Genomic DNA, 24,432 nt, shown 5'->3' with positions numbered 1-24,432 from the left:
CTGTCTTAGCATGAGCCTGCTTATAGATAATTGTGAAATGGTCTCAGTTTATTTTATAGGAGGGGAACAAGATGACAGTCTTAGGACATTTCAAAGAAACCCAAGTACTGCCATTATCCATTCAGCTCTAGCTTTCAGAGCTAGAAATACCAGGCTACTGATTTTTTCATAAATATTTTGATCATTTGTATGTCTATTACCCTAAAGTTCAAGATCTGCTTCTGTTGGTTTTATACACACACACACACACACGCACACACACGCACACACATACACACACAAATTTAACAGTCAATCTAAATATTGAGTGCTACCAGATACAGGCACTATTTATCAGTATCTTTAATTCTATTATTTAAAAAAATGAAAGAATATGTTTCTTGCAATATTAAATTTTCTTTACTCATATTTCTCCTTCTTTCAATATTATTGTTATCATCCTATATTTTTATAGAAGATTCTAGCATCTTGAAAATACTAATTAAATTATCTAGATACTCCTAATAATGTCTTGGGAATAAAAAGAAAGTGATCATTAGTCTATACATAAAGTTAGAACTGAGGCCAATTTAACAGAGAAGGTCAGGGTTAAAAGCTAAGGTTTGAATAATCAATATCTTCTAATAATTTCGAGTAAAAGAGTTTTTCTTTATAAAATTATTATAAAGAAATACCTTGGAGAGGATATTCTGCTTTAATATTCATTTTTTTCAAAGTTTCCACAAATTTTTATCACTGAGGTCAATAAACTTAGGAAAACATAGGTACAAGGTTGACTTTTCTCAAAATTTTTCCAATTTGATTTCATTTTTTAGTGGTGGTATTTTTAATTTTCTGTTTGACTTTTTCATTTACATAAACATGAAAATTCTGGATAGCTAACTTTACGAGACTTTTGATATATTCTTTCCTAAGGCTTGCTAGCATGTATCAAAGGCATACTATGTCAAATTATGATTTTAAGTACATTTACCAAATGTTTCTGGGTTTTGAGGACTCTATAATAGTGAAACAAATTTACTTATCACAGGCACAGTTTTTTAAAACTCCAGAGATTTTGTAAGACCATGAGGGTAACTTTAAGATTTTATCATAATATAATAAAATAGAGGCACGAGATCTCTGCAGCTTTCAGGTACTAGATGTTTGGTTTTGAATTTGCCATTCAATTTGAATCTTCTGTTTGAGAACTGAGAAAGCACAGCCTTATAAATGTTTGGCATTTTCTAATTAAACCAGCTTTATGATCATGTTTATGACATTACCTGCAAACAAGTATTCTTGCTTATTTCAGGCTTCATTTGGGCATGAGAGCATGAACTTTAAGGGAATGTCAAAGAAATGCAACAAACAGATTAGACAGAGTTCCCGATTCATACCTCTGTGCTGTCAACCAGCCAGGCCACAGACAGTTGTCAATAGAGATATATTTTCTTCCATAAATGTATACTTCACAAAAATGTCGTCCACTGTTCAGCTTTCCCCTTTCCTCTATTTCACAGTGTTCTAGCAAAGTATTTGATGGCTTCTTTTTCAATTGACTTCATGTAGGTTACAGGTACATTAAAAATGAATATTTACTAGTTCCAGGTTCATGTGGTCAATTTATACACCTCCCAGTATTGTTTGTATTCAAAGACTCTGCCATTTGAAGAAGTCATTTCCTTTTGAAAACTCAGCAAATCATACTTTACATGGTTTGAATTTGGAAAATCTTTTTTTTGATGAATAAATTAAAATCTGGATATTGTCACCAAGGGAAAATAGGTTTTTCTAGTTTTTCTAAACCTGGAAACAGGTGCTTTAGACATGATGCTCATATACCTCAAGAAAACATCTCATTTTCAGTGGAAAATAATTTGGTGTATCAAAATCTGTGTCAAATGCCAGTGTAAATATAAATTTTAGCATCTTGGGTAATCTGTAAACTGCTGAATGCTGAGAACCATTGAGTGAGAAGTACATTCTGTGCTTATGGCCCCCCCACTGCCTCCCAATACACACTTTTTTCCCCCTAAGTTCCTGACATTTATTAGGTTTCTCATCAGTGTGAATTTGCTCATGTTAACAATGTGTGAGGCACAAATATAGGCCTTCTCATATTTTTACATTCAAAAATTTTTACACCAGTTTGAAATCTCTGATGTACAGTAAATTGGCAGCCACTACAAAAGTTCTTCACAGATCATTACATTCATAGAGCTCCTTTATGTTATGAATTCTCTGAAGTAGAGTAAAAGGTACATGTTTTTCATGAGTGGGCATTTCTCCATAGCTGATTGCCTCATACCTGAAATCAAAATGTATGCCACAGTTTTACAGCTGCAAAAACTGATCAGTCCTCCTTGGGGTTCCACTGGAGAAGAACAAAGAGAATCCAGAGCTTGCAAAGTGTGAGAACTGTGCAAAAACAGAAGGGCTTCCCCATACACACCTGACTCAACTTACTTATTTGGAAATAAAATTCTGGATTTTCATTCTTCTTCTCTGGTCCGTCCTTTGCTAGCGCTTCCTCATCTTCCTAACCTCTAAATGTTGTTCCAGGGCTTAATCTTAGACTTCTCCCTTCTACCTACACACATTTCCCTGGTGATTTCATTCAATCTCATGGCTGCGAACACCATCTATTTGCTAAACGTTTTTATATCTCCAGTCTGTACTTCTTCTTGATTTCCAGACTCATCTATTTCCACTTAGGTGTCTAATAAGACCCTCAAACTTCAAATTTCCAAAATTGAGCTCCTGGGCAATCGCACTTTCAAACTGGCTTATTCATAGTCTTTCCCATTTAAAAAAAATAACTTCATTCTTCTAGCTGCTCTAGCCAAAATTCTTCACTCTTCTGTTTCTTACTATATCCAATCCAACAAGCAAATTCTGTTGGCTCTGCCTTCAAATACATCCAGAATCTCGTCGTTTCTCAGCCATTCCACTACTACATTATGGCCCAAGTTCTACCATCTCTTGTCGAGATTATTGCCATAGCATCCTAATTGGTCTCTGAACTCCCATTCTTGCATCCTTACTCTCAATATAGAAGTTGGTGGCTCCTCATCTCACAAAGTAAAAGTCAAAGCCCTTATGATCACCTACAAGACTTTCATGATCTGCTTGCTCAAGAGCTCAAAGATATCATCTCCTACTACTCTCCCCCTTGTTCTTTCCACTCTAGCCTCACTGGCATCTATGCCGTTCCTAGAACATTCCAAACATATCCCTACTTTATATTAGTTGTTCCCCTGGTGGAACCCCTTAGCCCCTGGTATCCACATAACTTACTCCCATACTTCATCAGATCTTTACTCAAATGTTACTTAACAGTGAGGCATTCCTTGGCACCTTAAGCTAAAATTATACTTCCTTGACACTTCCTATCCCCATTCCCTCCTTTATTTTTTCCTTTGCACTTATCACCATTTAGCATAGTATATATTTTACTTATTACTCTTGCTTATTGTCTGTCACTTCTCAATAGAATGTAAACTCCACAAAAGGATAGATTTTTTTACTTTCTTTTCACTGCTATATCTCAAGTGCCTAGAACTGTATTTGGCACATAGTTGTCACTCAAAAACTATTTGCTGCATAAATGAATGGGGTTTCAAAAAATAAAAAATCAATAAAAGCCATACAATAAAATATACCACAATATTAACATGTATGTGAATAGTCATCAATAATTTATCTTCCTAACTATGTAAGAAACTTCTAATGGCAGAAATTTTATCTTACATCTCTTTTCCTCCTTAGAGACTGGCATAGAATATTACACATACAGCAATTACTCAAACATTTGACAGCAGAAAATTTTGCCTAAAGACAAATTACTAGGAGATAAAAATAGAACAACAGAATAATTATCTAATTCAACATTAGACTGGCATATAAGAAAGAATGGCTTTAAAAGTAGTTTTTCCCCTCTAATATTTATGAGCGATAGCTTCCAGTGCTAATTTAGGATATCCACTGCAAAAAGGATCATGGACTGCCATGGGTCAAGATGGCTCACAGACCTGCTATCAAGCACAGAAGGTAGAGGATTCGCTCTGGACTAGATACCTTGGCCACCTCATCTTAGTTTGTCTTTGGGAACAGTACCTGGAATGCTGGACATGTTTAATAATTTACTATATAGTTCTCTCTTCTATAAAATTGTAATAATTCTTCAGACTACAAGTACACTTCCTCAAAATCAACTGACTTTTGTGGGTCAAAGCTTGAATAGTCAAACGTTCCTAGAAAAGCGGCAAAGACAGTCATCAACATAATATTACAAATAATGACAGCAAAGGAGTTGAAAGAAGGTGACTCTGAGCCAGGCCAATTCACACAGAACTTGTACGTAAGACATAAACAGGCTGTAAAATGGTTATACCCAGACAGGTTTCTAGTATAATTTAGGCCCACACCTAAACTCCTTTCAACACATGCTAAAGAAGTACAATGGAAATAAGATGAGAGGAAAATCTGATTTCTCCAAGTATGACTCCTTTGAGAAAAGTGTTTGCTAACTTGACTAACGTCTAGAAAAGCAACCACTGTTACAGGATAAAAAGAAAAATAAAAGATTCAAATTCTAACCAAGAATTCTGAGTTCAATTTAGAAAATGAAGAGAAATGAAGAAAAAGGCAAAAACAAGCAAAAAAAACCAAACCTTGATTTTCAAAAATTCAACTAAAATCACAGAAATATCCATATTAACCAACATAGAGACAATAAATGATTCTGTTTTATCTACCTACCAAATGTCTACGACTAAATGTCTAGGTTCACTAAGCAAATAATAATACAACAATGCAAGGCATTTCCTACTTTTCAAATTCTTTCATTATTTTATTTAGTCTTAATTATGTTCCCTTAAAATTATTTGACCGGTCTAATTATCTAAATATCCATCGTTGAGCATGCAAAACACCAGATTACATTTGGTAGGAAATAGGGAAAGAGCTGCTTTGATACTGACATTAATTCCTTTAGTGTACAATATCTCCAGTAGGGTTTTTTTGATTTCTCCCTTCTGTCACCCACTCCAACCACAGTCCTGACTATAACTTACGTGGGATGTGTAAAATTAGCTCAGCTAAATTAGCCTGCTCTGACATTACATTATACAAGACAACATCAGTAGCTGTGTGAACAGGAGATAAACCACTCAACACTAAGTCTCCACACAATACTGGCTCCCTAAGGAATCTCAGTGCTTCAACAAGATTACCTAATACTCTTTGAAAATTTAAAGCAAAGCAGTAAACTCAGAAACAACATATCATCCAACTTGCCTAGGACTGTACAGCAACCTTACTAGCACTCAGATAAATTTTTATCTCTGTAAAATAACTTTGCTGCCACTTGGTTATAAAGAATAGAACTTTCTAATGACCTCTAATTCTCAGTTAACATACTATATTTCAACTTGCTTACTTAACAGGAAATGCAGGATGTTTTGTTTTATTGTAACATTCACTAACAAGTCCATAAATTACCAGATAAAAGCTAGGAAGCTCTGTCCTTTATAAGCTTACCCAGTTTAGCTGCGCCCTCTGGTGGGTACTCAGGAAACTGACCCTCGGAAGGGACACTGACAGTTCTCCGCAGGCATCGCCCTTTGGTGGAATCTGTTTGCTGCTCCTGTCCTCCCTCCACAGGTATCTAGTTAACCAACAGAAAAAGAGATGAAACTTAACAGTTAACTCATCATAACTACCTTCTGTTTGAATAATGTTTTTAGTTAATGATGACAGGAGTTTTTAATCATCAGAGCAAAGTAGAAGAAATGTAGAAATAAAGTATATACAATGGTAAGTTATTACTACCCCTTTTGAGAAGCTTTTCTTTAAAAAGAAAACTTGAAAGATCAGGAAAAGTGAGCATGTAAATTAGCTTATAGGAAGTATGTACAAATAATATACAGAAGTGTACCTGCTTTGGGAGCTCCGGAAAATAAAACAAAACACCCACACAAATAAAAGACTCTTTTACATCAAAAACTGGTTCACAAGCACCATTCTGCCCAAAGCTCAATAAGGTAAATGGAAATGAAAGTTGATGAGAAAGATTTAGCTCCAAAATTCTCTACAAAAAAGGTTTTGTTAGATAAAAGTAGTAAAATCACTCAAATTTTCTTCAATGTTAGAATTAAGCACTTAGAGATAGTTAATAAAACACATTTTCAGTGGAAACTTGTATAGATAATTATATAAAATGGCATATTTTCTTACAAAAGTGAGATTAGTTTTTGAAATCCTAAAAAATATTTTTTTCTGGCATAATTTCAGGAACATATCAAGTGTTGTTTATATATGTGGAATGAGAAATATGAATGGTATAAAAGATCTCTAATGCCAATAACTATTTTAAAACTTACAGGTTATCATTGTAGACTAATGGGATGGCTCTAAGTTCTTTTTTTTTTTGGTAATGCTAAAAGACCAAATCATTTTCGTTTGAGAGTAGAGGGCAAGGACTTTTCACAATGAGATTTTACTAGTAACTTTTACCAGAACTAATAGTACTGGTAACATCTTAAATAGTTTGGCAAAATATGTCAGTAATTAATCACAGTTTCTAATTTCTTATGGCTCCAATATTGAAATTTCAACAAATTTCAATAATAATGACTAGCACTGAGTTTCTTACCATGTGCAAGGCTAAGGAATTTACATGTGTGATATTATGAGGGAGCCATTATTATCATCCTCTTTTTAGATGAGGAATAATTTATTTCTCCAAATGATTACAATGTGCACATATCACATCAACTGATCCAGCAAAACTGGGATAGATACAGGCTTAAGGGTATAGGCCTTCTGCTTTGCCCCAGTAATCCAACGCCTGTGACAGGGGTCAAGGGGATGATAGCCAAGGGAAGCTTTCTCTGTGTTACTGAGAATCTGAAGAGCAAAGTCCTAATGTCTTCATAAGGACTGAAAATTTTCACACTCTTTATAGGACCAAAAATTCCTCATTTCTTCATACCATAACTACGGTTACTGCTTGCACATTGAGAAACAAAAGGCAGAATTAAGAAAGGTAAAATTCTAAAATATAAGGGAGACCGAATAATAGCATCAATAAAGACACGAACTCTTCCAAAAGCACTCTGTAATATAAAACTTTACGAACAGTAATCTAAGTCGCCCATCCCTTTCAGGATGGAAATTATATTATCTCTAATTAAATAATTAAAAGAGTAGCACAGAGAGGTTAAATAACTCCCTCCAAGTAAGAAAGGCAAAAATGTATCCTCTACCTGCCTTAAAAGTAGGAAAGAATGGGGTAAAATTAGGAAGGAAAAAAAAAAAATAGTTTGGATCTTTGAACAAATAGATAAGCCTAAATAAACATAATTATTTTCATAAGAGTTCTAAAAATACCTATTATCTAAAAAAATGAAGGCCTAAGCCACACAGAAAAAAGGTGTAGTTATTTTTGATATTTTAGGAGGGAATGACCTATGATCTTTTCTGTGGAAATTTATAAAGGCCATCTCCAGGAAAAAGTAAGAAACGGCTTCTATTGTCATATGCTTTGTCTCCACCATATCTAAGGAGATGATAAATAAAATATATCAAATCTCTTATTTGGGCCTAGAATTCGCTCACAATGATTTTCTCCAAGTTTTAATGTAGACTTTTTGTCTTCTACTGTTGAAACTTAAAATATGATAAAAGGTTTTATTCAAAGCATCACTCTTAAAGGTTAGCGCATTTTACCTCTGACTTGGGGATATAAGGAAGAATAGTGTTGACTTTTATTCTAAACCTGCATTTCTTAAGAATATTTTACTTTTACAGCACTAACGATTGCTTCTTACCTAAAATATTTTTTAAAGATATTGATCTACTCCTCGAAAATTAGAGGGATCATATTTCAAGTATGTTCAAATGAACTAAGCTGGAGTTCACAAATCTTAGTACACAGCTCAAGAGAATCAGTTTTAGAAAAAGTCAACTTTAGAAAAGCAATTTTGTCCATTTTGATTGTCTTAGTTTATGAGTCCACATTTACTTGTTCATACTGAATTACTCTTTAAAAATTGTTTATCTTTCAGATTCTATAAGCTGAGAGGAATTTTGTTTTTCTTTTAACCTCTTTGGCCTTGTCCTGTGCTTCTGAGTCCTCTTTCTCCTCAGGGGAAAAAAACCAAGCGCTTTAATACATTCCATTTTAGATGAGGAAAGTGGAACATAGTGAGAAGTAAATGGATTCTCTGGTATCTAAAACGTGTTAATAACAAAGACAAACTGGATCTCTGACTGCACTCCTCTTTGTTAGTTCCAAACCATCCACGACAACGGAAGAGCAATGTGGCACAAATACATCAAGTTACTTAGAAATCATCCTTGACCACCAGTACTAAGCATGGAGGCATAAATAAATCACTTAGCCTTACCAAATCTCAATTTCTATATTTTGGGGGCATGGTCTTTCTGGTATCTCAGCTACAGTTGCCTGGGGTGGTAAGATTTTAAAGAGGTCTCTCACTGGCAGAGTCAGGCCTCTAGCATTGCTCAATATGACCACCAGTATCTCTATTTTGTTCTCAACATTTCAGCTGCTCTCTAGAAAGTCTGAGTAGTCCTGCCCTGAGCATGTATAGTCCGGCCCTTGACCAAAGACTCACCAGTGTCCTGCCCAGCAGATTCCAGCCCCTTCACCTGCAGAATTCTTTTTTCTGCCTCCTCAGCTCAGTGGGACTACTACACTCTGCTTGGACTCCATATCAAGTACCAAAGTTGGGAAATGGTACACAGCAGAGAGCCAGAGCAATGGTGATGATCACTGTCTTTGGCCGCCTATTGTCCGATGCCTGAAAATAGTTTCTCTCTCTTTCTCTTCTACAGATTAGATAGATAGATAGATAGATAGATAGATAGACAGACAGACAGACAGACAGACAGATAGATAGACAGACAAATAGGCAGTTCTATATATCTCTATATATCGATATATAGTCCAGTTTTATGTCGTTTGTAGTGAGAGGTCTAGTTTTGTACCAGTTACACTATAACACTGGTGGCAAAAGCCTCTTATTATCTCTTATCCAAACCACTAACATGGTCTCTTCATTGGTGACGTTCTGCCTCTTAAATATATCCTTTCCATAGTTATCAGAGTATTTCCAAAATGCAAATATGATTATTTCATTCTGAGGCTTAAAGCCCTTCAGTTGTTCTCCTTTGCCCCTTGCCATGGTTTTCAAAGGAGGGGTGGTGTATTTGTATGTGGAAGTATCTGACAGGGGGAGGTATCTCTCTACTTCAACCAGAGCTTAATTCTGAGTTTATCTGTTTTAAAGGGCTTCTGCTTAAGCTTTTCTACAAAGAAAGGGTTCTTCTGCTAAAAGAGTGTTTTAAAACTACTACTATCTTACAGAGTAAGCACAAGCTCCCTAATATACTATACCAGGTTATCCACAATCTGGCCACTGCGTGAGTGTCCAGCTTCAGACTTTACGTTCTATGAACATCAAATTGCTTGCATTTCCCTACTATATCCCCTATTTTGTAGTTCAGTGCCTTTGCTTAGTTTGTTCTCGAATCCTAAAATATTTTCCCTCACTTTCTTTCCTATTCTATGCCTTCCAGGTAAACTCCTCTTCATCCTAAGGCTTAAGACAGGCATCGCCTCTTCCAGGAATCTTCCCCCTCTACCAATCCCCTAAGGGAAGGTTAAGGTACACCTCCCTGAGGTTCTGTCAATAACAGATCTTTCTCTGTCACTATACTTATTATATTGAATTATAAATATTCATTTGTGCAACTAATTCCACGTAACTTAACAGCTTGTATCTTACCAGTCAATCCCCAAATCTTAAAATAGCTCCAACCCAGAAATGAATAAATATTTGATAGGTAGAGATGGGGCAAAGGAAAAAACATATCAGCCAAAAAGTTGCTAAGCGTATGAATTTTCTGTTTTGCTTTGGAGCAGGAAGTAGGCCAATTTAGCTAGAGACTCTTAAGGGGGATAAGTGGGGTAGAACACCAAAATATATTATGACTACACTGGGAGGGCTTTAATACCAGGTCATGCATAATTCAGGGAGTACTGAGAAACTATTCAAGTTTTTAGATGAGAGGAATGGTAGTCTCTTAATTGGTCTGTCTCCTTCCTATCTCTCTCTCTTCCAATACATCCTACAGATTAATATTCATAACACACAACTTTGATCAAATCTCTTCCTTTCTTAAGCTTCCCTTGATAATTGCCCATTGCCAATAGCATCTTAATGACACAGACTACGGTTCTTTTGAATAAATGGATTTTCTTTTATTCTATCCACTTTACTTATGCTATTTATCAAATGCTGTTTTAAAATTATTTGTCTTAATTCCACAACTAAATCTGGTATGGGGGAGAGAGAGAAAAGAATTGTGTCTTATTCTTTGCAACTTCTAATACAGTGAATACACACACAGGGGCACATTATGTATTTGCTGAATAACCTGAAAGTGGTTCTGAATGAAACATGCCATGAGTAGTTTACCCCAGGATAAATAACAGTTGATTTTAGCTATTTGTACAAACTCTAACTGCTATTTTCATCGGTATATCTGAGTGTAAATACTGCTTTCCAAAAGCAAGAAAAATATTGTAAAATATTTTAAAATTGCATTATTACTACCTTTGCAGCCTGTATGCTAGCATTCAGTTTAAAAAATTTCAAATACAGAAAGTAGAGTCTGAACGAAGAAAAATGGAACCATATTTACCCTTCCTAATGGCTTGTTATTACCAAAAGAAAGAAACTCACAAATTCAGCTTTCTTCTGTATTTTGATACTGGCTGTACCTCAGAGGGGTTCAGAATTGTCTTCTCTACCATTTCCCTCAATTTCTTAATCTCTAGTTTACTTGGTCTTATCTCTTGCAAGCAAAATGGAATTCAAATGGCCTCCTACGCCCTCTTTGAACTGGGCTGGTGCTAAGCCAGCTGGGGCCTTTCCTGGCATCCAGGCAGGGAAGTGTATTTCGTAACAAGCAACGTCTATTTGGCATAATTTGCATGAAGCAATTTACTGAACCAATGAGTCATTTCTCAAGGTGATACTCCTCACAGACTTCTCTTTCAGCATTCTGCCCAGATCTACCCTTCTGCTACATTCTCAAATTGGTAATTGTTATATTTAACACTCTTCCCATGCATATCCCACAAGCAGAATTTTTTCCATTTCTGACAGGAAACATGCAAAGTTAAGAGAGAGCACTGAAATATCCCACACACTGAATACATGAGTAATACTAGACTAATATAGTCCTTTCACATTCCAGCAGCGCCTGGCTAAGGATTCAGCTTAAATCCTTACAGAACCCTCTTAATTGATCTCTTTAGCACAGCAATAAACATCCCCATGATTAGTTGATTAAGGTTTAAAAGAGCCTTTTAAGATAATTTTAGCAGGAAATTCCTTCAACTCCTTGTTTCAAGGAATTCTAAATTGTTCACTGCAAAATTCCAAGGGTGAGAGTTACACTCCTCATGACAGTGTGAGTGAAAGGTAGAAGAGTGACAGCATATTCTGGTCCTTCCACAAAAAATTGCTTTCTAATCCTTTCCTGTAATGAAATAATTAGAATATTAAATTTATCACTCAAGTAGCAGGTACAGCAATGGCTTAACATTTTCTTATCCTAGAGACTTAATTCCATTTTTCCAACTTAATAATGGTAGAACATACTCATCTCAGGGCATTAAACTGTTTTGTAAACTTTTTGTAAACTCATCATCCCTCACCTGGTCTACTGCAGTAATCTAACTCATCTATTTCCTTCCAATCCCTTTCACTCAATTTTCTACATGATCAAAAGAGTTACTTTTCTATGAAGCAAATGTAATGATGTTACTGCCCTGTTAAATACCGTTCCATGGTCCAAATCATTTCCAGAATAAAGTCCAAATTCTTTAGCAAGGCCTTCAAGGCACTTTATTATTTGGTTCTTGACAGCTATTACTTTTCCTCTGGCAAATCATATTCCAAGAATTCTGAACATTTTGCAGTTTGCCAAAGAGATATAAGATGTTTCTTGACTTTGTATCCTTATACATACATGGACTATCCTTCCCTTCTTTTTCTTATCTTACTAGAAGGTAAGCTTCTATTTGTCTCTAAAGACATGGCCCAATCATAAATTTCTCTGTAAAACCTTTTCTGGCATTCTCCACTTCATATGATATCCCACGCAATAGCTCAGCTAATCTTTCCCTTATAATTATATTTTATAAATAAAAAAATAATAATTTATTGAGGTGAAATTCATATAACATAAAATGAACCATTTTAAAGTGAATAATTCAGTGACATTAGTACATTCACAATGCTGTGCAACCACCACCTCTATTTAGTTCCAAATGAGTACAACTTTTAATTTACCTCAACGTGTCCCCAATAAAACTGCATCTTTGCAACCACAATACTGCATACCCAATAGATGCTCAATAAATAGAGAATCACATATTCAATAATGGAAAAGCATCTTATGGAATATTTTTCTCCTCTTTTATTATCCAGTTTTAGAAAAAATATGAAATTAAGTCTCATCTTCTGAGAAGACTTATCACACAAAAAGAAGAGAAGGAAATGGATATTCAGGAATTAAAATTTATAATTTGGCTTTTTCAAATTTATTCAACAAATATTTACTGAGAAGTTACTCATGTGGCAGGAACTGTTTTAAGCACGGAGGGATACAGCAATGAACAAAACAAACAAAATCCATGCCCTACGTGAAAAGATGTTCAAGATCACTAATTATCAGGGAAATGCAAATCAAACTACAATGAGATATCACCTTACATCTGTCACAATGACTATAATTACCAAGACAAAAAAATAACAAATGTTGGAGAGGATGTGGAGAAAAGGGAACCTTCATACACTGTTGGTGGGAATGCAAAATGGTGCAGCCACTATGGAAAACAGTATGGAGACTTCTCAAAAAATTAAAAATAGAAATACCATATGACCCAGCTATTCCACTACTGTGTATTCATCCAAAGAACTTGACATCAACACTTCAAAGAGACTTATGCATCCCTATGTTCACTGCAGCATTATTGACAATAGCTAAGACATGGAAGCAACCCAAGTGCCCATCAACTGATGAATGGATAAAGATGATGTGATATATATATACAATGGAATATACTCAGCCATAAAAAAAGACAAAATAGTCCCATTTGCAACAACATGGATGGAACTTGAGGGTATTGTGTTAAGTGAGATAAGCCAGACAGAGAAAGACAAACACTGTATGATTTTATTCATATGTGGAAGATAAACAAATATATGGACAAAGAGAACAGATTAGTGGTTACCAGAGGGGAAGGGGGTTGGGGGATGGACATAAGTGGTAAAGGGGCACATATATATGGTGACTGACAAATAATAATGTACAACTGAAACTTCACAATGTTATAAACTATTATGACATCAATAAAAAAAATTGAATAAAAAAAAATGTGTGCCCTAAAGCTTACATTCCAGTAGGGCAAGAGAGACAATAAACATAACATATAAATTACACAGCATTTCAGAAGGTGGCAAATGTTATGGGGAAAAAAATTAGAGCCGGGTATTAGATCAGAAGTTCTGGACGGAGATACAGGGAGAGGTTGCAATTTTAAATAGGTTGGTCAGGGTAGGCCTTACTGAGCAGGTGGTATGTAAGCAAGGAATTGAAGATGTGAAAGTGAGTCATGCAAATATCTGAGGGAAAAGCCAAGGCTAAGGCCTTGAGGCAGGAACATGCCTGATATGCTCAACAACAGTGATGAAGCCCGAATGGCTGGAACATAGTGAGCTGGGGAAGTTTTTGGCCTTATAAGTTGGAAGGATGGAGTTGTTATTAATGGAGATGTGGATGGCCTCTGGCAGGTTTGGGAGGGAAGATTAGGGGCTCAGTGTGAGGCATATTGGAGATGACTATTTCATATCCAAGTAGAGGCGTGCAATGGGCAGATGGATATATGAGTCTAGAGAAAACAGATGTGTAGGCCTGAGACATAAAATTAGAAATCAACAGCATTAGAAGGTATTTAAAGTCATAAGATTGGATGAGATTCCTAAGGAAGTGAGGTCTAAGGACTGAACTCTGTGGCACTCCCCTGTTAAGATTTGAAGACAAAAAGAGAAATCTGATGACTCAAAGATGACTCAGAAGGAACTGCCAGGGAGGCAGGAGGAAAACTAAGAGAGCATGGTGTCATGGAAGCCAAGTGAATAAAGCAGTTTTAGGAGAAGGAATGAGCGATCGACTGCATTAAATGCCACTGACAGACAGATTAAGATGAGAACTGAAAATTGACTACTGAATTTAGCAATGTGGAGGTCACCAGTGATCTTAACAAGAGCAATTTTGGCAGAGTGGTGTGCATACGACTCTGACAGGAGTAGGTTTAAGAGACAACGGGAGGAGAGAAATTAGAGACAATAAGTTTAGAAGTTTCAAGAATCTTCGCTGTTAAGTGAAGCAGAGAAAGGGGTGGTAACTGGAGGTAGAAGTGAGGTTAATACAGGCTTATTTTTTCTTTTAAGATGGGAGAAATAATAGCATGCTGATGGGAATGATCTAGCAGAGATCAAAAAATTGAAGATGTAAAAGAGGTAGGGAGAATTGCTAGTGATATATCCTTCAATAGGCAAGAAGTACGGAATGGGCACACATAGAGAGGCTGATTGTTGGATTGTGGAGAGTTCAATCATGGCTAAAGGAAGAAAATCAGGGTATAAGGAAACAGCTGCTGGTGGATGGGTAGACATGGTGATGGAGTATGCAGAAGTTCTCTTCTGAGTACCTGAATTTTCTCAGTGACGGAAGAAGCAAAGTAATCAGCTGTAAGTGAGGGTAACAGAGAAAGTTTTGGAATAGGGGAAGAGACATGAAAAAAATCATCTTAGAAATCATTTTGGATTGTGCTACTCAAAGTGTGGCCCAAGGTCCTGTGCTGTTCTGCAAATTGTTTGTTACTGGTCCACGATAAACAATTTAACAGTATAGAAATTCAGAAGAAGTGTGTCTGGTGTGATCAGCGGATTTGTCTCATTATACAACACACTTTCCATGAACATGTACAATTTTTGTAATTTTATTCCTTCTTTTCCTATTTTATGATTATTCTGTGTATATTTATTGAATTGTAATTTCATTTTTGTTAAATCTAATTAAAAGTTGGGCTTGTATTTTTATGTCTTCTTAAAATTTCATTTTTCTTAACAATTCATTTTATTGTATTTTGTTGCTCATGATGACATGGGGAAAAACTGGTCCTTCACCATGCACAGATTGAGAAGCACTAGTCCAGGAGAGTTGGACAGTAAATGGACTAGGAAAATGTTTTGTGATTACCAAAAAGCATTAGGGGCTTACAGGAGGTTTGCAGCCATTAGTTTAAAGACCATCAGGATGGCGGAGTGATGTTCTCCAGACACATTATGCTGCATAAAAGCAGGGCAGGATAGATGAGGAACAGGATTTAACCAAGCTATCATATTGCAAAGTGAGTATGATGATACAAGAGAAGGGCAGGGAAAGAGTATGCAAGGGATGACCTTGGAATGATTGACCACGTAATTCAGGCTGGGTGAAAAGAGAAGAGAGGATATCAGAGGTATGAGGGGCAGAAACGGTGATAGGACTGATGGACCATAGGTCCCAAAAGGATTGAAGACTTGTTGGAATAAGGGATCATCTAGAAAGACAGGAGATGATGGTCAGAGAGTAAGATGCATGCAATTGAGAATATGAAGAAGTTGTAGCAATGAGGCGGGGTAGAGGAAAAGATTCTTAGAGGAAAGGAGTTCAAGGAACTGAGAGCCACTGTATTCATAGAATCATCTCTGTGGACACTGGAATCATCACAAATTAAGGCTGGAGTAGCACTAGAGATAATGACAATGAGCCAGGAGCAACAAAAAAACGCCAGGGGCATTAAAAAAGCCAGGAGCAACAAAAAAATGAGGAGGTATGATTGGGGGTTGGAAGATGACTACAACATGAGATTCAGAGTTTGGGCTTTTTAGGGAAAATGAGGGAGAACAGATAGGAAGCACGCCTGAAAGGAGAAGGACATCTACTATAGACAGCATGACATAAGGGCTGTGGGAGAAAAACACCCATCACTTGACAGCACTTCACAGAAGACAGTGTCCTTAGGGAAGACACAGGTTCTCATGAGACCAAGAAGTTAAGGGACTTCTTCAGAGAAGAGGTGGAAGAAACAGCTGATTTTGCTGATGATGGGCCATGAGTTGCAGAGGGCATGGTGAAAGGGTTTAAAGAGGTAGGAAAGGATGAGTGGAAGGCCAGGACAGAAAAGACTATTTACAGAGCCATATGTAGAGTGTGGGATATGAGGGGTTTCCCCAGGTGTCCAGGGCTACTCATGATGACTGGCATAAAAAGGGATAAAGTATATAAGATATTATTTTAGGAAATTATTCATCATGGATAGTTATTTTATCAGACAAAGGGAGCCCAGGCCTGGATTACTCAATTGATCAGTAATATTTAATCAACAGATTCTATCTTGGTTCTAAGTAAGGCATGCTTCTTGATCTTATGCTATCTATCCTCAGGCTATTTAACTTCTTACAGTACTACACTGACTAAAATGTAGGTAAGGGCAAAAAGGTGGCAAATGATCTGTTCATATCACTCTTTATTAATAGCTCTGATCAAAGACTGCAGACAGAGCAAGTTAGTTAAAATGAGTATTTTGAATCACCTGTTTATTCAAATTGGATAATTAGAAATCTTCTATACATAGTCACTCTACCAATTTTTATTATGTATCTACTTAATATAAACACAGCAACATGTACTAGACTGTACCAGAAAAGGCTGACCTTTATTAAATTATTTTAATAAAATTAAATTTAATAATATTAAAATTCTGGAAAAGGGTCATGGGCAGGGAGATAGTAACAAAAGTAAGAACATTTTTAGGGGCCAGCCTGATGGCATAGCGGTTAAGTTCGCGCATTCCGCTTCGATGGCCCGAGATTCACGGGTTGGGACCTACTCACCACTCATCAAGCCATGCTGAGGCGGCATCCCACATAGAAGAGCTACAACTCTACAACTATGATGCACAACTATGTACTGGGGCTTTGGGGAGAAAAAAGAAAAAGAGGAAGATTGGCAACAGATGTTAGCACAGGGCAATCTTCCTCAAAAAAAAAAAAAAAGAACATTTTTAAATGGCTGGAGAAAAAGAATAAGCAAGTTCTTCATAGACGACACATTAGCTGGGCCCTTGCAAGTAAGTACTGCCTATTAAAATAAAAGAAGAAACGGAAATTGCTTTATTGTTAGTACCTTGCGTTTACTACATTAAAAAATGCTGAGTAAGAGAAGGGACAGAAAAGAAAAGGGACAGAGAGTGAGGAGAGAGAGAAGAGAAAAGGGAGGGAGGGATCCACAAATGAGAATTGAGAAATGTATTTCCTGTTCATTGCTGCCTCTTTTCACTTTTCAGGAGGGATGACTTCACTAAATTGATATTCTACCTATAGCTTTCTAGTTATTCATATATATTTTTGGCAATTAATCTTTCTCCTTCATTGAATCAGATCTTTTCTTCTCCCTCCCTCTCATTATCCCTCTTCTTTGTCAAGATCATATTCACTCATTTTTTTATGTTGCGGAGGTTGGGAGTAGGATGGTTTTATGGCCCTACCAAATCAGAATGATACAAACTATCTGATAAATCACCAATAAGTAAATGAATTATTTGGATGTAGAAGGATCTGTACATGTAACAGTTTGAGGAGTAAAGCAGTAACAGTATATGATAAGTTCAAGAGTTTTTTAATTTAGAGGGACAGAAAGTTTACCTAGAACTAGATATCTGTGCTAATTACACTCTGTATGCCTCTCTAGATCTACTCTCTGCCCTTCTCTCCCTTGCTGTGTGTTTCAGGAAGTAAACCTCTACAGACCACATCAAGAGCAATCTTTTCCTCTGTCTCCAAGTTAGGTCTGGGCAGTAGGTAACATTGGCAAGAAATCAGAAGGCAGGAAAAGAGAATTGGAGTGTTTATTCTCCCTTGCTTCCTCCCTGCTGGCCATTTTTGTTTCAATAGAGGCTGTGTTGTGTACAGCCATGGCAACTGTCATGCAGCCCTCTCATGCAACTACAGTTCTCTGGGTTCCAGAAACATTGCTCCCCTCCCTTGCCCTGAAGGTCTGGGGTGATAAGTACCTTCTGCTGTTGCTAGTTCATGTGTGTTTCCCCACCCTTTGGTGGGTCCCTTATGTTGCCCCTGCCTCTATAAATAGTCCCTTCATTAAACCTCTTTCAAATAATCCACTAACTGTGCCATTTGTTACTTGCTAGGAGCTAGACTGATATAATTTCCAATAGCTCCTCTGGGTCATTTTCGGGGCCAGGTCTACACAATCCAATCCGTTCTCATTCCAAAGTAGTCAACTCAATAACTCTTTCACTGGTCCTTCAGTGAAAATGCAGCCCATCTTGTTGAACTCACTCCTTCATGGCAATTGCATATCATTATGACATTAGCCACTCTTTAGACTTACTTATAGTTTATCATTCATAAAGTCTCCATTTTCATAAATGCAACTTATCAAAATAAAAATAAAACTAGATTATTTTAGGAATTTGGTCACAAAAAGGAAGTAGCTTTTCTCAGTAATATCCATCTCACCTCCTTCTCCTTGTTGAGCAACACCAATTGGCTGTCTGTGAGGATGCAATACTTTCGTTCCCATGTTGTCGTCTCAGTATAGGGTGACTGGCCACAAGACAGACGATGGGTAGGTGGCCCTTTCACATCTGTGTGACAAATATGAAAAACAGAAGTGACAAATCATTATCATGCTTAGTAAACTAGTATTTTGAACATAAGATTCTTCAAAATCAAATTAAATAAAGAGGTCTAAACACGAATCTAAATGGTAAATTGAAAATTTAACTTCCTCTTAAAAAAGTAAAAACTGTTATGTACAGAGGGAAAAACTGGCCCTATAGTCTGCAGAAAAGAGGGCTGCAACACTCTAAGAAGAATGGTTAGCATAGACTTGACACAGTAACCACCACTGTGTATGCACTAAAATAATCAGAGGGAGCTTCAGAACTAAACCAATATCATTTAAAATAAAGAGGTGGGGGTGACTCAGACAAGAACAAAAGATACAGTCTCTGGTCTTTAGGAGGAAGATGATGTTGCATGTACACTTTTGAGAGTACTGTTGACCCAGGACTGAGAGAGTGAAGTTATTGGCAGCCTGTGCCTTCAAAATGGATTTATTGCTAGTCACTCATAAGAATTAGAAATGTTTAAACTATAGCATCATATTACCACTAGAGGCCAGTAAGATCTTAAAAACATAGAAAGCAATTTCCTCAAGGAAAGATCTAAACATATCACCATCATGTCTCTTAGAGGCGGAGGCATGCAACATCAAAGCTAAATGTCTCAATTCTTCTCAATGTCTTATTTCCCTATAAAATACCAAGTGGTTACTATTATTTTGTTACTTTAAATTTTTTGGACATTAATTGTTCATTCATTCAGGCTGCTGTAAAACTTGGAATATATCTTAATCTAAGTACACATTAGATCCAGTAAATAAGGCTTTTATGACAGTTCAATATATAGTATTAAAAGTTCTTTAGCCACGAAGGACTAACTCTGCTCAGGAATATACTGCAGGGATCATTTAAAATGCATTATTTATTACTATTTAGTTTTTACGCTAGAAGAACATCTCAAACTGAATAAATTAGAGAACAAACACCCATGAGGGCAGGAGACTCATAAATTATAAATAAGCACATTTTGTCTATTATGAGTGTTTTCATTACTATTACTATCTACAGACTTTTAGTCTTTTTATCACAGGATGATAAGTATGCCTGGTATTTACTTCAAGGAAATTCAAATGATTTCCCAGATGTTTTATACCATAATTACCCAAATATGTATAACTATAGTTGGAGTTCTGTAGAAAGTAAACAAGTCAGTAATTAGTGCAGTTAAGTGTATGTCTCTCTTCTTACATCCCCTTATGTGTCCAATATTATCTTCAGTGCTCCTTCTGGCTTAGCTACCTTTGCTCTCTCAAAATCTATCTAAACTTGTTGCTCTGCATGTTTTGGGGAGGTTATCAACTATCCTCCAAAATAATTCAAAGTCCAAGAACCCATAATGTTACTAGGGCTTGGCTGGACATGTTACCAATCCTTAGAAGTTCACTGTTTCTCCTTTATTCCCCCCTTATTTTTCTGCTTCTATCTCCTCTGCACTATGCACAGCAGTAGACACTGCATCTATCGCTTCTCCATTCCACACCAACTCTCTCTCCCACCACCCTCAAGTCTCCCTTTGTATTCTAAGCATCTTAAATTATTTAAAAGTTTTCTTTATATTTCAAAATTTCTTAAAATTATCACCAAAAAATTTAAAGGAACTGACTCAATCCTTTTTGATACATATAGGAGATTCTTGTCTATACTTAGCCTTGTCAAAGCTGATTTTCTTCACATGATTTGGACAAACAAGTGGGTTAGATTTTTACCACAATGTAGGCCTATTTTTAGAGTCAAATACCAAGACCACTTCAACAGAGAGGGATGCACCTACTTTATGTGGAAATGTGGTGGTTTTGTGGCCCAGACAAGTTTTCGTCCAAATGACTAACCTTCTTACATAAGTTAACCATAGGTGACCTAAACTGCCCACTGTAATTTAATTTGAACAGTAATCTTATGATCTATATACTAAGCAAGAAGATATTCATAGACTCCATAAAAATTAGAATATAGGATACCATATATATAGCATAACCCAGGATTCCTGACAAAATATAAATTTGTATCAGCATTGAATTTACAAAAATCTAAATTCTCTTCCTGTGTCATCCTGAGTAATTCTCTTCAAGTCTCACTGTCTCATGTCTCTTTCTCTAACCTGAGCTTTGTTCCTAGTTTCTTCACGGTATTATGAAACTAGACAATGACTCACAAAGCATTTCTCGACCCCAAACTACTTCTCCCCAGTGCCGAGGTAGAATGAAGTACAGACCAACACTTCTATATTTTAAAATTTTCTGTCTAAATTATGAGATTGATTAGCTCTGTTATAATTTCAATTTGTTTTTTACTCATGTCCCCTTTTTGACAATTTTATGAGAATGCATACCAAGGAAGAAAACAAGAAAGAAGGATAACTAACTTAGAATTACAAATAAAAATCTTATTAGCAAAATTGGAAAAAAAATTTAGATTTGCACTGTCCCATTCCTATAAGGATACTAAGGACACTGGATACTGGCCTTATTATAAAAATTGAATAATTTGAGAGACATTAAAAAGAATCAGAGGTTGCCCTTTGGAAAGCACTTCTCTAAGATTGGATATTATCAGTAGACTAGTAATTCTCAAATTTTTTTGATCTCAGGATCCCCTTAGGCTCTTAAAATTACTGAGGACTTCAGACATCTTTTGTTTATGTGGGTTATATTTATCAATATTTACCATATTAGAAATTAAAACTGAAAAATTTTTAAAATATTTATTCATTTAATGATAACATAACATCTATTACATGTTGATATAAATAACACATTTCTAATGAAATGTAACTATTTTCCAAAACAAAAAAAATGAGAAGAGTGACACTGTTTTGAGTTTTGCAAATCTCTTTTAAGTCTAGCTGAACAGAAGACAGCTGGGTTCTTATATGTGTTTCAACATTCAATCTATTGCTTTATGTTGTTTTGGTTGAAGTATATGAAGAAAATCTGGACTCACACAGATATGTAGTTGGAAAACAGAAGAGTATTTTAACAGCATTTTTAGATAACTGGGGATCATCTTTTTTAATACCATACCAAAACCTGACAAGCAGTTACTTCTTAAAAGTGAGTAAAATATGGAATCTAACACCACATCAACCGACTTTTCATACTCTGTTACATAAAAAATCACTGGTCTATCTTGTCCTCTGAATGGATCCTTTACCCATGCACATAAATTTGTAACATTATGCATTGATCATTTAGAAAATATCAGTTCACTTAGTTTTGCAGATCTTACAAATGTTGACACTTTTCATAATATCAAAAAAATCACATTCATTAACCTTCAGAAAAGTCCTGATCTCATCAGAAAAGTCTTTAAGTACTGGAAAGCTGTCAAGCTCAAGGTGGCAGATTCAAATTTTCAAAAATACTAACTTTCATTTTTAGTCTTGAATTTTATCACTGGCAATAAATACTGTTGGTTTTTTCCCCTTAAGTGACAGGTTTACGTCTTTCTCCAGAAAATGTCTGCCAAATAACCAAGATCGAATAACTATAGTTTGCCTATTCAGTTGTTCTTTCAAATAAAAATGGTGTTCCATGAAAAACAAGTGGCAAGTCCAGCTCGCAAATCAATCCGTACAAATGTTTTCCACTGTTATAACCATCATACTTTAGTTTGCAGCTTATGAGTACTTTCCGTGTCATCACATAGAATGTTAAAAAGATGTAAACTCTAGGGTTGAGATTTAATAAAATTAAGGATTTTCACTGAGTTCTCACGGATATTCTTAAGTAAAAGTTCTTTCTTCCCTACTGTATGTGGCAGAGAAGAATGCAATGACTACTGGTATAGTTCGATGCCACGCCTTGATTCCTGCTACTGAGTCAGTAGTTTTATTCATAATTAGTTTTGCATCATCAGTGTAAATATCAACACGGGGGGAAAAAAAAAAAAAGGCAAGTCTTATTATGAAAAGAGTTTTAACCTAGCAGGATCAGGGGGATCCTCGGGTTCTAGGGCTCCACGGATCATACTTTCAAAACCATTTCTTACACAATAGGAAGCCAATGAAGGACTTTAAGAAAATTTGGCAATAGTTTGTAAGATGAAGTAAGTAGGGAAAAGTCCAGAGGTCTTATACAATGAATGAGAGACTAATATAATGGCCTGGGTAAGGGATGATTAGGGTCATAGATTGGTGACAGTAGAAACAGAAAGAAAGGGATTATGTGAGCTAGATTTTGAAATAGGAATCAATTGCACTGGTAACTCTCTAGTTGTTTGTGGTGGAAGAATAGCACAAAAGACGAGAGAATAAAAGAGTAATTAATACAAATATAGACTGATAAATGCTCATGAAGCAGGTTATATAACTGTAACTCTGCTTCAGTTTTAGCAGGGAAGTCCAAAGCAAAGTTTTTCAAAAAAGGAATAAAGAAAACCTAAAAGGGAAGCTTTTGAATTGGAATTGAATTTGAAGGATTCAGTGTAATCCATTACATCCAAATCCTTTCAAAACACCATTCAAAATACCAGATTATTTAGTTTACCTCTAAATCTAAAAATCAAACCCTGGGCCTCTCCAAATGCTAATATTAATTTAGTAACCACTTGGCAAGGAAACAACAACAAAAAACTTATGTGTAATCTTTCCTCATAACCCTTCCTTGTAACCAGAGAAGGGGGCATCATGGCTTGTCACATCACTTGACAAAAAAGATGAACAAAAAGATATGATAGAGCTGGAAATTCCAATAGGTATATCTATAAATATCCACAAAGTAACTTTTCCCTTAGAGGGTAAGCATCTTCTTGTTTCTTCCAGACTTAGAAAGCATCTCAAAAGACCTACAGTAGGAGAGTAAACAAAGGGATCTAATTGGAAGCAGAAAAAGGGGTAAAGGAGAGTAGAAAAGAACAAGTCTATGACCCAAATATGGAGAATGTCGAAGAAAGAAACTGCTTTGGTAAATTTTATTTTTGCATCTTACAGTTCCTTAGAAGTTCATCTGAGTTGCTTTTGAATCACATCACTTACTAGCCACATGTTTTTTAAAATCCCAACCTTGAAAGTTTAATGCAACAGGTAAAATCCTAAACTTATTTACCGCCATCCAAAACAAGCTTTACAGAGAATTCCACAGAGAGAATCTTCCAGCTAACACAAGCCCTAATGTTTCATTCAGTCTCAATAGCCTTTCATTGATTCTTAGTACCAACCTAAAAAAATAAAAACAAAACATAGTTTTGGGAAATCTATCTACACTGGGGAGATTTTAATACATTAAAAGAGAAACACATTTCTAACAAGTAGTTGTAAATTGTAGAGGTCTCAACTGCTGTAGAAAGATCTTTCCGTGTGTGTGTGTGTGTGTGTGTGTGTGTGTGTGTTACACTCCCGATAGTGGTAACCTTGCTTAGAAATGGCAAGTTCTGCCTAACATTCAAACTTCAATTATCAGACTTGTTTTGGTTCTGAATTTGGTTAAAACTCAAAGCCAAAATACAAGCATTACTTGTATAAAGACTCAAAATTGGAGTGACCATTTTCTTATACAAGTAAAAACACATCTAAATAACTTTAAAAGTTATGCTAAACTAGCTAAGAACATGTCAGTTTCCATAAATACACAAAGGGCTATTTTTCTCTTCACCAAAAT

At 35.9% G+C, this 24,432-nt stretch overlaps 1 protein-coding gene across 8 annotated transcripts in view; it reads right to left on the bottom strand.

Annotated features, from left to right (window-relative positions):
- RASAL2 (RAS protein activator like 2) overlaps positions 1 to 24,432 on the bottom strand; it is a 397,309-nt gene that overhangs the window by 176,710 nt on the left and 196,167 nt on the right. For all 8 annotated transcript variants that reach the window (XM_014783389.2, XM_087438356.1, XM_004425002.3 and 5 more), the window contains exons 2-3: positions 18,672 to 18,799; positions 5,524 to 5,650 (exon numbers count right to left, since the gene is read on the bottom strand). In XM_014783389.2, the coding sequence (XP_014638875.1) occupies positions 5,524 to 5,650; positions 18,672 to 18,799 (255 nt within the window). The remainder of the gene's footprint in view (positions 1 to 5,523; positions 5,651 to 18,671; positions 18,800 to 24,432) is intronic.

This window comes from Ceratotherium simum, chromosome 2 (assembly GCF_057802395.1).
Source record: "Ceratotherium simum simum isolate JZ-2026a chromosome 2, ASM5780239v1, whole genome shotgun sequence".
NCBI classification, from domain to species: Eukaryota; Metazoa; Chordata; class Mammalia; order Perissodactyla; family Rhinocerotidae; genus Ceratotherium; species Ceratotherium simum.
The sequence above is the reverse complement of the archived record's forward strand: the minus strand, read 5'-3'. Positions and strand labels throughout refer to the sequence as shown.